The following is a 13,431-nucleotide window of genomic DNA, read 5'->3' as shown; positions in this document are numbered from 1 at the left end:
GAAGGAATAGCGGCGGCATCTGTGGTGTGATGAGGTTGATCCAACCGTGCAAAGTGAAGTCATGTGACTTTAATTTAAGTTTAAGTTTTTATTCAAATTCATATTATTATTTATTTTCTAACCTACAATGGCCGTTATACGCTGTCTGCTGGATGCATGAATGGAAAACTGTTTGCTAACAAGTTAGCCGTAGCAACTCAAAGGTGATAATATTTCAGTTTATAGTTTGTTGCCCCCAAATGGCCAAAATCTAACAATGGAGCTTGAACGTACATATATGTGTATGCGACGCAGAAGCTTCAACATGCTGATATCTTAATCCTTGGTGAGTACAGGACAGTTACTGCTTCAGGCACTGTGCTAACTTTGTTATAAACTGGGCCACACATTTCACATGATGACCTTTAATCAGGTCCGTTTTATCTGCCTAACTATTTAAACCACAGTCTAGAGTCTCTTTCTTGGGAGACCTTACATTTCCTTACAAGAGAGAATTTATGAGTGATGTGATTCTAATGTCCCAAGCGAGTTCAGTATTGTGACCCAGGTCTGAACTGCCAGGACACCAACCCTCGACAGTCGTGTTAGTCATCGCTGTCGTCTTCCTCATCCGGGTCGTGACTTTCGTAGCTGTCCTCCGGGACGTAGCTGTCGGGGCTGTCCTGGTCGTCGGCAGACTCGTCGTCATCCTCCGTGTTCACCCTCCCTGACAGGACGTCCTCTATCCAGTCCTCCAGCTCCTCGGGGGTGGGCAGGTCCTCGTCGTTGGACATGTCCAGCCACACGCTGTCCGCCTGGAACACAGAGCAACAAGAACATCACGGTAAGGGTTAATTCACTATGCAACGGCCCGAGAGATTAACCAATATTTACATCTGTGACGTTGACGACACCAATCTGAGGTCGAAATAGGTCCAACTTGAAGGTTTTTTCCCAGTATGTGGTCAACTGGAGGGGCGAGACAGAGTGAACTATCAGTGACACATTCTTTGATACTCTTGTTATAAATACAAAGCTAATGATGAGGCCGAACCAGAGGGAAGTCATCAGGGGTCGATCCAGACGATGCTGAGCTCTGGGTTGTTGGTGTTGTCTCTGGCCACGTCTTTCAGGATCTCCAGGAACTCGTAGCCGTCTGGGGACGACAGAAAAGAGGAACGTGAGTTCACCTTTAGGGGCTGAAGAAAATAAAAACGGAAAAATGAAACGACAAAAGGCTCAGACCAGGATCTTCCTCCTCTGCAAACGCAACAATATGTATTCCATCCATGTCGTCCTCCTAGAAATTTAAAAGAAGTTCAGTATTCAAAAGTTCAGTAAGACAATTCTATGAAAATGTATGCGTACGAAATATTTTGGGGAGCCAACTGTCCTTTGGTAAGACGGACCTACTCACCCATGTTTCAAACATATTCTCTGCCCGGAGTTTCCTCAAAGTAGCCCTGTAAAAAGCATATTTTCATTAAACGCTCAACCAGGTTTGAAATACCCCTGAAGAAAGATAGAAATCTAATCAACCTCCTGTGTTGGTTGACAAACTCGACAATGTCCATCTCTGAAAGAGGTCTGCCAGGCAGGATGGCCGGCTCCTCCATGAACGGCTCATAAAAATTCACCTCGTTCATCTTGAGGGACAGATGTTTGGCTACCTAAAACACACAATGTGCCAGGACTTCATTATGATGAGCAGGTGGAGGACATCATTATGGGGTTTTGTTTAATGACTGGAGGAAGTTCATTAGACAAACAGAAAAGCTGAAGGGTTTCATTAAAACAAATCATTTTTTGATCAATGCATTTTACATTTAAAGGTTGAACTTGAAAATAACGAGGGTTGTCCTATTATTTCACTGTGTTGCTATTCATTTAAAAACAAATAGTATGGGCGAGGAATTAAAAGTGGGTTCAATAGTGGTCCTTAGATTTGGACACTATAAATGCAGATTATTTACACACTTACAGATTTATCAAATGTAGCGAAGAATTTGATGTAAGGTTGAAATCGCTCTGAGGCCTCCTGGAAAGCTTTGTAGTCTGAGAAAAAGGGAGAGGGAGAGGGAGAGAGGGAGAGGGAGAGAGGGAGAGGGAGAGGGAGAGAGAGGGAGAGGGAGAGGAGAGAGAGAGAGAGAGAGAGAGAGAGAGAGAGAGAGAGAGAGAGAGAGAGAGAGAGAGAGAGAGAGAGAGAGAGAGAGAAAACGGGTTTAAGTGTAGAACATCATTCACATGCTGCTCACCTCCCTCACCCAAACCTACAGTATGTGATTAGAAAGGTGAGCAGTGAAACACACTCGCTTCATTCAATTTCCCATCATGATTCTACTGTCTTCACCACCAAGTAACAAAGTCTCCTTAATACAGTTTTATACGCTCGCAACTCACTCCTGGCTCTGTTCCCAACAAGGTCACAACCAAGGACCAACCTATCTCTGGAAGGAAATAGGCTCCATAATGAAACTTCATGCTACTGTCATATCGCACCAGATAGCATCTTCCCTGTCTCATATTTCTACCTTTTTTTTAAGGGAACAATAATTGCAGTTTGACCTATTAGAAAGAGAACTAGAAGCTATTTAAAGGCTCTCGTGGGACTGAGTGAGTGCCACAGTCTGGAATCAGGTTTCCCTTTAGCATGGTGATGTAGCTCCATTAGCCACTAGATCCCATTAGCGTCTGGGGAAGGCAACTTTAGGGAACAGAGAAACTGTGTAGATGTATTTTTAACCCACCACACACTTGTTAATGCAAACACTAATGCATTCATAGACACTTCACTTTGGTTGTAAACTAACATGAATCTTCTCCCTTGAAGTAGCCAATGAGGCGGATGTCTTCCTCCATCCTCTCGAAGGCTCGCAGCTCCATGGCGTTATTGAGCATTTCCACTGGGTCCTCCAGCACCTAGGGGGCAGTATAATACAGGTAAGTGGTTTTTCAAGAAAAGTAAATCTTGCCGAGAATTAGATGAGAAGACTGATACCGCTTTGTCTGTTAAACATGATGCTACAGCTAGCAGCCGTTTAGCTTAGCTTAGCCTGGACTGGAGAGAGCTAGCCTAGCTCTGTCCAACTGTAACAACATCTGTCTGCCAACACCTCTGAAGCTCATTTTGTTCAAAAACCAAATGGTAAAAACAACACGTTGTGGTTTACCAGGAGCAGAGCATGAAAGCATTCTTCACTTTGAAGAGTCTGAACTAAACAGTGCAGCACAATACTGTTGAGAGTAGACTATATTAGAACTTTGTTGTTCTGGTAGAGCCAGGCTGGAGGTTTCTCCATGATTTCACTCTTTATGCTAAGCTAAGCTAATTGGAAGTGAAACTCTCATTAATTTGTACTAATCATCTGTACAAAACAACTGCATAAAAAAATATCTTCTATAAAGAGTCAAAGGTACTATCCTGTGTAGGCCTACATAACTGCGTTGAGGTGGAAGGTAACTGCGACTCCAAAGGTGCGTTTTGTTAAGAAACATCCAAACACAGAGCTAATGATGCAACAGAAAACAGAAATCACAATCTGCAGCTTAAATCAATTCAATTTTAAAAACTGTGCCAATTTTTGATGAATGTAGATGCTGTGGCAGAGGCTCATGGGTATTGTAGTTTGTGTGAGTCGTCCGCCAAAATGAAGTTAAAATATTCCAAAATTGTGTCCAAAACATGAATTTATAAGATCATTACATTATCCTAGAGAGTTCTAATATTTCTATTAAAATGGGAATGGGGGGAAAACATCATCCCCTCCCACTATTTCCCAAAATGTCAAACCTCTAAATATATTCATATGAAAATGTCACAGATTATGAATTTAATAAGAAATACCTTCAGGGGAAAGTGACATGAAAGCTACTCCTGGTGAATGTTCTTTCGCTATGAAATACATCATTTACACATATTCTAATGAGACTTGAGGATGTCTTCTCCCATGGCTGCCATGATTACACCTTTAAAATATATCAGAGACAGATTTTCCACTCACATCCAACAGAAACTCCACCAGTGTGTCTGCTGAGAGCTCCCCATCAAACTCAATGACACGGTCGTCCTTGAAGACGTACAAGCTGCCCACCTCCTCCAGACCTAATTAAACAGCCGGTGTATACGCTTAAAGAAAGCTCATTTTCGTGCTTCACGTTAAAAACAAAAGACAGCATTGCCATAATAGTTCAGGTGTATTACAGGAATGTACGGGGAAAGCAAAGTCGTGCAAAGAAACGTTATCTGATCTAGGATACAATACTGTGGTGTGCAAATGTGGAATGATTAAGACAAAAGAGTCTTACCCAGTTTTCTGGCTACTTTGGCGTCCTTCTGGGAGTCCACCATGCCAAAGCCGATGTCTTTGTTCTCCAGGACCTGAGCTGTGAGCTGGGTGTTCACACAGACAAAGGTCAGTCAGAATAAGGCCTTTTTTTGACAGTGCATTGAACACATCATTAACTGGATGTGTCAGGATTCTTTTATTAGCCAAATACAGACAGAAAATCATGGAACACCTAAACCTAACCCTAACCTTAACTCCATATCTGGAAAGAACCAGGCCAGAATTGACTTTAGACTCAGATCTCATTTTAGAAGCATATTCAATAAGTTTATCATCTAAAATAAGAGAACTTATGTTTAAACAGGGTCTCGAAACTCTGGTCCACACATTTAAACCTTCAAGAGAACTTCTTAGGCTTCTAGGATCAACGATGCATTTAGTCTGTATGCTACACATCCTCTGAACAACCTTTGTAATGGTCTTAAACTGTCCAAATTATACCACATTTAAATCTAAACTGTGTTTATGATCATTATCAAGCTAAAATGATTTCTGGAAATATAATGCTTTGGGTTAAAATAAGTATGTTTGTTACGTAACTTAAGTTGCGTACGAAAGTTAAGTACGTTACGTACAATAACGTGTGTGTGTGTGTGTGTGTGTGTGTGTGTGTGTGTGTGTGTGTGTGTGTGTGTGTGTGTGTGTGTGTGTGTGTGTGTGTGTGGGGCATCATAATTACTACGGCCACTAGAGGTCGCCGCCTAACAATTTGGAACCTCCATGTGGAGATCCAGCTTGCTAATAGATCAGTGTTTCTCAAACTTTTTCAGACCAAGGACGACTTAACCAATAAAAAAAAAAAACACTCACGGACCACCTAACTCCCCAAATATCCAAAAACAATAGGGGGGAGGGGTGTGCGTGCGTGCGTGCTGAGAGTCCCCAGTGGAGATTTCTCGTTAGAAGGAAGCTGTGAGTCAGGATTGCTTGCCTTTCAGCTCGAGGAAGGAAAACGATTAGAAAAACCACTGAAGAGACTTTGGTTCTGTTTAGGTGAATGTGTTTTTGCTTTCAGTGCATGAAACATGACAGGAATGCAAAAGCGATTACTGAAAAGATAAAAAAAACCATGGGTCCCATTTTAGCTCATAAATAAGAAAAAAAGGGACCGGAGAGTAAATCTACTTATTTCTAGTTCACAGCCAGATAGTAAAGAGTTTTGGGAACAAGCTATAATTAACAGACTGACCTAGAAACAATCCCTGGATACATGTGACCCACAGAGGAAGGCACATAATGGGATTAAAATCACTGCCTGCCAGTTAAGAGAGTGGAGGTGAAACATGTGACAGCTGAGAATCTTCCTTCACTTTATGGTTAAGCTGAGACATCAAGCAGAGAGGAAGAATGAAGGCATTCAGTGTCTGGTTCTTTCCAACCAGGAGGATCACTGACTATATAATGACTTGTTATGACAGGTTAGAGTCAAATAAGCCTGGTGGTGAGGCTGCAAGTCTACCCCGCGGGGGAAACAAACTCTGGCTGAGCCGTCAGATATATCATATATATACAGTATGTCACAACACACACATCTTTGATCAGTAATGATGTCTTCTTGGTAGGAGTCGGGCGCACACCTGCAGAAGTCCGTGGCAGTGGAACATTACACATCTGCGGGATGTAGACTGTTGAAACAGTTAGTGTTTTTTGGATTATATTAATTGTTTAATTCATGAGCTGAGTGACGGAGAATGAATTGCCATTTACCAAGGAAGAAGACTGAATGCTAACATTAGCATGCTAATATGCTTATTTGCTACTAAACGCACAGTACAGTTGAGGCTGAAGGTATTTCATAAATCAAAGTCAACCTGAATCGACTGAACATAAATCAGAAACTATTTTGATCATTGATTAATAAAAATGCCAACATTATTCTGGTTTCACTTCAATATGAGTTGTTCTGCTTTTCTCCATTTTATATCATTTTAATCTTGTAAATTGTTGTTTTTCTATCATGTTACTGAATTTAATATCGTTGGATTTTTAGACGGTTAATGAAAAAAAGCAAGACATTTGAATACATCCGAGAACATGTTAATAAAAACTGTGCCCGTCCATGTTGAGATGTTTTACTGGATAAGTAAAAACCTGGATCTGGATCTAAATTCAAATTTCATGGCAGTCGATCAAATACTTTTTGAGATCATTTCTAATGAGACTAATGGGTCTCCAGGTTGTGAGAAATCCCTTTGACAGGTTGGATTGTTTGAACACTTCACCTGGACCAAAGCCATTTCTTAATACTAACATTGACAGCTGCAGACTTGATCGCATTTGAAGAATTGAGCAACAGTTGAGTATTTATTTATGGATTACTTCCATTTATAACTGTATTATTACTAAATAGAAGGACTTGTCACAGCCTGGCAACCCAAAAGCATTAACACATGATTAACCAACCATTAATAAAGATATAAGAGGTATCTCTGAAATGTAGAAAGCTGCCCAGTCCTTAGCAGCATTGAAGCACATTACACTTATTTCAGAATGCAATTAACTCAAATTCCATAATAAAGAAAGAATGTCAGCACTAATGTCCATGTCCTCTACTTTAACTCCACTTTTGTGATTTTCTGCCTCTTCACTAACTCCTCTTCCTCACCTCCAGCACCAGCTCTGTCATCTGGAACCGCTTCTGCAGACCTTTGTTGGCCGGCAGTGGCTCGTGGTAGAACAGGCACAGCAGGTCGTATCTCTTCAGTGCCTTCTTGTAGTTGCGCTCGTTGACATCCAGCACTCTGTCCTTCCCGTCAAAATTGGGGAACTCAAGACCTTCTTCAGCACAACAAAAGAAAAACAAGCGAAGGCAAAGGCCAGATAGCAGAGAAAGCCAGATTTGGTGCATTGTTGTTCAGTTGTGGGAGTGTTTGCCGGCCAGAATGAAGTTAGCAGAGAAATCAAATAACTGTTCAAGGCCAAACTTGAAGAGTACAATACCATACAAAAGAAAATTCACTGAAATTTAACAACATATTTCATCTCAATTAGCTTGCAAATGTGAAAGATTATCACAAATATGTCATCCCTATTTTCTCTCTCTCTGCTTCTCTCTATATTGCTCTGTCTCCACCTGTTTTCTGTCTCCTCCTCTCTCTGTCACTCAGTCTTACTCGTCTCTTTCTTTCCTCCTTTTATCTTTAGACAATCATCCATGTGATAGTCATCCATGCCCTTGACATCAATTCTGAAATTAGATCAGAGGAACTGTAGGGATTTCATCAGCCATCTAATCAGCAATGATTATAACAATATATGCATTGGAAAAATAGATCTCATGCTATGAAATGAATAAATCATTCATTTACCAATTGTTTTATTTGGACAGGCAGAATGTGTATATGAAAAGACAGATTTTGTGAGGAGTATCCCTTTAATGACAATTTGGGCTCGTCTTTCAAACGTTACGGTAGAGAATGAATTTCGTTGTGCGCATTACCGTAATAACGGCCCTCAGGCCGAAGTAACAGATCCCAGATCCCCGCTTTGTCCCTCGTCTTCAGACGTAGCTGGAGGATAGAGAGAAAAATGGAGCGCTTTTGGCTGTGGAGGATTTTAATACTGTTGCAAGTTTGTGTTTTGTGTTTGGTTCCCTGCGTCAGGTAATTCACATTGAAACAAATACGAGTCCTGAAAACATATTTAATAAGTGGTAGTCAGACTTCGCTGCCTTTAGTTTTGGCTGTACCTACTTGAGGTAACTTTTGATGTTGGGAGTCATTCATCACTTCACGAGCTAGCTAACTAGCCTACGAGCTAACTCGACTAAGCTAACTGTGCTAACTTTAAGGTTTGCATTAATTGTGGTTAAAAGTTTCGCTTATACTAACATTGTAAAATGAGATCTTATTACTAAAGATGGATATATTCATTGAGACTGGTGTGGTTTTGGCAACCGGTCAGCTAAGGCTACTTAGCACTGACAAATGTTCTGGCTGGCTGCCCTGGCAGATAAAAGCAGAGTAAAGTGTTTGCTGTCATGATATACTGTGTGCAACATTGATTAAAAACAGGATAATTTAGGTAATTTTTAGGTAAATTAAACTCCTTGCTGTCTGTTTTTTATTTCTTTGTAAAAATCAACACTTATAACATGTGACATTCAACAGACAAAACAGAAAACATTTAGGCATCATAATACAATGAGGATAGCAGACATAACTGTGTGGTAGCAGGACATAGGATAACTGTTATATAGTTTAAAAATATAAAAAGAGAGTGAAGAAAATAATATAAAATACAGAAAAGGTAGGCAAATAAAATCACATTTCTTTCAAAACAACCTGTAGCATAATAACTATATGAGCACATTTATTATTGTTTATCATTTTGTTGGTTACATTCAGTCCTAAAAGGTTCAACAATGAGCCAAACTTCGAGAACTTGGCTTTGTGAATTTCCCCCATGAAGTAATTCCTCATATGTTTATTAGCACATTTGTGACTTAGTATTTATTTTGTTAGCAAAGAGGGTAGGTTCCAGTTCCTGTACCTCTTGCTTTAGAGTAGGATTCCTCTAGGAAAAGCATTTATTACCGTGATCTATCGAAGAATTCTAGGATTTTATCTCCAATATGAAAATCCATGCTCACACCATTTGCCATTATTTGTAGGCCAACAGTGGAAAACAATCAGAGAGAAGATTACTGATGCTGTGAAAGGCCACACGCCGTGCGACCCTATCAACTGCAGCTGCCATCTAAGGTGGGTGAAGGACGACGTGTCTTTGCTTTTCCTCCGCTTTCTCTCATCTAACAGGAGTTACAGCACGTGGTTAGATTAGTGAAGGGGATCATGCTGCAATACACTTTGAGTCTTGTTTATGTATCTCATATGCAGATATTCTTTCTAAAGATATAGACGAGTAGTTGCTGCAGGTTTTCATTTTTGAATTACTACAAGTGGACTTGATCATTTTTCATCTTGCTTCCCATCTCAGTGTCCTGCAAGATGACTTGCGGCCCTTTGAAAGGAGAATATCTGAGGATGTCATGGCTGCGACCGTTCAGAGAGGGGTGGGCACCCACTACCAGATCATCGGACACAAGCTGTACAGAGAACACAACTGCATGTTTCCTGCCAGGTAAGGAGAAGACATTTTTAATGTTTGATCACTTCACAAGTCGTTAAGGTTTAAATTAAACGCATTTACTTATTTACTCCCAATCAGGCAAAGCAGACTAAAAGAGAGTATGTATACAGTATATACATCTGTCTTCTGTCTCCAGGTGCAGTGGGGTGGAGCATTTCATCCTGGAGGTGATTGACAGGTTACCTGATTTAGAGATGGTGGTGAATGTCCGGGATTACCCTCAAGTCCCCACGTGGGTGCAGCCAACCCTGCCTGTCTTCTCTTTCAGTAAGGTCAGACTCTAGGCATTAGATTTATGCAAACTTAAAAACACACGCATGTTTAATAAATGCAATGGCTGGTTTTGACATATGTGTGTTTGATTCGAGTAGACTGCAGATTACCAGGACATCATGTACCCTGCATGGACGTTTTGGGAGGGAGGGCCGGCTGTGTGGCCCATATACCCCACTGGACTGGGACGATGGGATCTGATGATGGACGACCTTAAAAAGTAAAGCTTAGCACCTTTTTCTTCTCTTCACTTCAACATTTCTAAACATATAAAACCCACAGAGACGGACAAACAAATCTAACACCAAAATAATACATCACTACATTTTTAGTGGTCCTTTCTCACAGTTTGATCCACTAAATCAGTTCTTTCTGTCGCTGTTTTGGGTCCTGAATCATCTCAGACAATGTGTCAAAGTATACAGTATAATTCAGCGTGCATTAACCACGTGATGTGTTGTAGGTCTGCAGCTCAGTGGCCGTGGAAGAACAAAGAATCCAAAGGATTCTTCAGAGGCTCCAGGTCAGTCGTGGTACTTTACTAGTTTGTGTTTATTATGTAACATTATACAACAATCTAAATGTGTTCATGTCACTTATCAAACTGTCTTTGGTAGTAATTCTTTATCCAGCTAGAAAGTCATTCTCTTCTTGTTTTCTGTTGTTGTCGACAGAACCAGTCCAGAGCGCGACCCTCTGATTCTTCTGTCCAGAGAAGCTCCAGAGCTGGTGGATGCAGAGTACACAAAGAACCAGGCCTGGAAGTCTGAGAGGGTCAGTCATCCTGCGAGCTCGCTGCATTATGCTTACACAATGCAGGGTTTCTACGCGGGCGGGACATTTTGAATTCAAAAGTGCCTCGTTTTTGAGTGAAGTGATTGAAACCGCTTGAAATTCAGGTTATAGACTTATCTGAGAATACTTAGACAGGTGACACCTTTTGAAAAAAGAAACTTTGTTGTGTTTTTCTTTCACTTGTCACCCTTCTTATTGTCACAAGCACAATAAGATCTCATTTAATGTAATTAAGAAGTGAAATAATCAGTATAATGTATATAATTATGTAATTTTCCACAGCTGTAAGGTGCTGGAAAAGCTTGGAAATGCACCTTGAAATGTTCCAAAGTGCTTGAATTTGCTGTCGTAAGCCTTGATAGTGATTCTAACTGCATCAGATATTATAGTATTATTATCTGTGCCTTTTATTTGACCCAGTCTTGAGTAATGATTGGTTGAGATTTAGGGCATCAGGGCAGTTCAACAGAGAAACTCACCAGATTGACTTTTAATTACACCCTCGGGATATTTTTTCTATTGACTGATTCAATCTGTGCTAATTATTTACCAACCCGTGTTTTCCTCTCTGCTTTAGGACACACTGGGGAGACCCCCGGCCAAAGAAATCCCACTGGTCGATCACTGCAAATACAAGTAAGCTGGATTTTGGACAAAGGACAAAATGTGACTTTAAAGATGGCGGCTTGTTAGACGGCAACAGCTTTACTGACGGTCCATAAAACGACACGCACATCATCTGAGGCCAGTTTTAACTGTCGCTCACTATCCTTGTTTTGACCTTTCAGATATTTATTCAACTTCCGCGGTGTGGCCGCCAGCTTCCGCTTCAAACATCTCTTCCTCTGTGGTTCCCTGGTGTTTCATGTGGGGGATGAATGGCAGGAGTTTTTCTACCCTCAGCTCCAGCCCTGGGTCCACTACATCCCCGTCCTGCAGGATCTGTCTGATGTCAGGTACCACAGCTCGCGTCCGACGTCTCACGACAACAAACCTTTCAGTGCTGCCAGCCCTTAACTGTTTCAGAGCCTTGTAGAATACGAGTGTTAATTGCTTAATCAATGCTACAAACTACTTTCATTGAATATTTACAAAAAACATACTTTTATAGTCTTGTGATCGTATGTCAGCGCCCTACACATGTGAAGGTGTTAGAGTGGTACCTGAGAGCTCTCATGTTCTTGATTTGAGTGAAGTTCACAAATGTGCAGGTCAGTACTTGAATGAATGGAGTCGTTACTGAAGGCACTTTTCACTCAGGTGTGATTTATATTTTAATATACCTCGGTGTGAATGTCCCTCTGTATGAATGATAATGTTGATGCGTCTTCACATGTTCTGTCTCCTCAGGGAGCTGCTACAGTTTGTCAAAGAGAACGATGACATTGCACAGGAGATAGCCACAAGGTAACAGGGTCATATTTTATGATTTGAATTTTAAGCTTTGTAATTAAAAAAGACGAGTGTTGGAAGTTACACTATGTTCATTTCTTGTCGCAACAGCACACTGACTGTATATGTGCAGACGTTCTGACTTTGTGTTTCTCTCCCTCCCCACAGGGGTAAGGAATTCATCCTCGACCACCTGCGGATGCAAGATGTCTCCTGCTACTGGGAGAGACTCCTCACTGAGTTTAGCCGTCTTCTCGCCTACGAACCCCAAAGAAAGAGCAACTACAACCAGATTGTCCACAGACCCGGCAGGACGGAGCTATAAGAGTGAGCCTCTGCAGGACCAGGGCAGCTGCAGTGAAGGGAAACTCTAGATAAGGAATGTAATCTCCGCACCACAACTTAATGATTTCCTCACAAGCAACGTTACATGATGATGATGTTGGCGTTACATTTTTGTCAAAATCGCACCTAAATGTAGCTAGTCGAAGGCTTTGTCCTGATACTTTTAACATGAGTTCTATTGAATGCAGTATTTAGTTAAATGTGGAGCACAGTTGGACCATGAGTGACTGATACAGGGCACAAAGCTTAGTATTTAGTTTAGAGTGTTGACTGTGGATGCTGCCATACCTTCAGCTGCCACTAGGGGCATGCATGCCAATTCTGAGTAATTGATCACTTCTATCACCTCTAAAAAGAACTCCTTTGTTTGGCTGCTGTCTGTAGTCTCCACCAGCAAAGTAACATTATGTGATGTGTTATTAGACTTTTTTTATTCATTAAAGGGACACTACTAAATTGCAGAAGTGACCCTTTAACATGCAGTTTACTTTGTAACATTTATCACATCTGGGCTTCAGACAGATTTCCATGAAAATCCGACCACTTGCTGAAAGATGCTGAAAAATGTCACTTTGATTTAATTTGAATTACTTTTATAAGCTGAGCGTCCACTCGGTTATCTTGATTCCACTGAGTGGAACAAGATCAGTGTCTTGCTCAAGTTGAATCAGAATCGAACCCGTGGACTTTCTGACCTTTGTGCTCCTGCAGATCACTCGCCAAAATCTAATGAAAATATTGCACATCCAGCTGTGGAGCACCTAAAACTCTTAACTTTAAATACTTGAATGTGTGACTTTCCACTGCTGCTCAAATATCCACGAAGGATGTACCAATAATAATACTAGTTACGGATGCCATGCTGTTACATAGTTAATGCAGTCAATTATTTGAAGGTTTTCCTCCAAAGTAAAACGTTGTAACATGCACCACATGGAACGATTATTTGTTTTTACCTAATGTGGCCTTTTTGTACGTCGAAAGTTCGATTTAATATAAAATGAAAATATGGCAATAAGTGACTTGGCTTCCATGTTAAGTGCATGTGTTGTTGATGGGGAGTCTCACACAGGTGCTTTGCATCACTCCCCTCTACTGGACAACTGAGGGAACTGCAGCAGTCCTTTACCAAGTGTCATTGCAACATATCCATGTACTGTTTGATTTACTTGATTAACAAGGATGTAAATGGGTTCTGCCATACGTTATA

At 40.9% G+C, this 13,431-nt stretch overlaps 2 protein-coding genes across 3 annotated transcripts; one reads left to right on the top strand and one right to left on the bottom strand.

Moving 5' to 3' along the window:
- Positions 1-390: 390 nt before the first annotated feature.
- On the bottom strand, positions 391-7,173 carry LOC115019730 (calsequestrin-2-like). Its single transcript, XM_029449279.1, is given in 12 exon segments — positions 391-794; positions 874-948; positions 1,034-1,051; positions 1,053-1,135; positions 1,225-1,279; positions 1,397-1,442; positions 1,519-1,649; positions 1,961-2,034; positions 2,790-2,898; positions 3,981-4,081; positions 4,285-4,369; positions 6,931-7,173. Coding segments are annotated over 12 exon segments (1,230 nt in total). The 3' UTR covers positions 391-584.
- Positions 7,174-7,784: 611 nt separating this feature from the next.
- Positions 7,785-13,369, top strand: poglut1 (protein O-glucosyltransferase 1). Of its 2 annotated transcripts, none has more exons than XM_029448333.1 (11): positions 7,785-7,927; positions 8,938-9,028; positions 9,264-9,407; positions 9,553-9,683; positions 9,788-9,909; positions 10,153-10,212; positions 10,364-10,463; positions 11,062-11,120; positions 11,273-11,440; positions 11,835-11,891; positions 12,045-13,369. In XM_029448333.1, the coding sequence occupies exons 4-11, from the start codon at positions 9,621-9,623 to the stop codon at positions 12,199-12,201; spliced, it is 786 nt and encodes a 261-aa protein (XP_029304193.1). In that variant the 5' UTR covers positions 7,785-7,927; positions 8,938-9,028; positions 9,264-9,407; positions 9,553-9,620; the 3' UTR covers positions 12,202-13,369. The 2 variants fall into 2 exon arrangements, with proteins under 2 accessions (XP_029304193.1, XP_029304184.1); XM_029448324.1 differs by having other exon boundaries at positions 9,553-9,688.
- Positions 13,370-13,431: the final 62 nt, after the last annotated feature.

The sequence above is a fragment of the Cottoperca gobio genome, chromosome 2 (genome assembly GCF_900634415.1).
Source record: "Cottoperca gobio chromosome 2, fCotGob3.1, whole genome shotgun sequence".
NCBI lineage: Eukaryota > Metazoa > Chordata > Actinopteri > Perciformes > Bovichtidae > Cottoperca > Cottoperca gobio.
The sequence above is the reverse complement of the archived record's forward strand: the minus strand, read 5'-3'. Positions and strand labels throughout refer to the sequence as shown.

What these genes read in the sequence shown, in the direction of transcription:
- poglut1 (XM_029448324.1), top strand. Translation starts at nt 9,316, where the DNA reads ATGGCTGCGACCGTTCAGAGAGGGGTGGGCACCCACTACCAGATCATC. An exon ending in GGATTCTTCAGAGGCTCCAG is followed by an intron (nt 10,213 to 10,363) that starts GTCAGTCGTGGT and finishes TGTTGTCGACAG; the next exon opens with AACCAGTCCAGAGCGCGACC. An exon ending in CAGGATCTGTCTGATGTCAG is followed by an intron (nt 11,441 to 11,834) that starts GTACCACAGCTC and finishes CTGTCTCCTCAG; the next exon opens with GGAGCTGCTACAGTTTGTCA.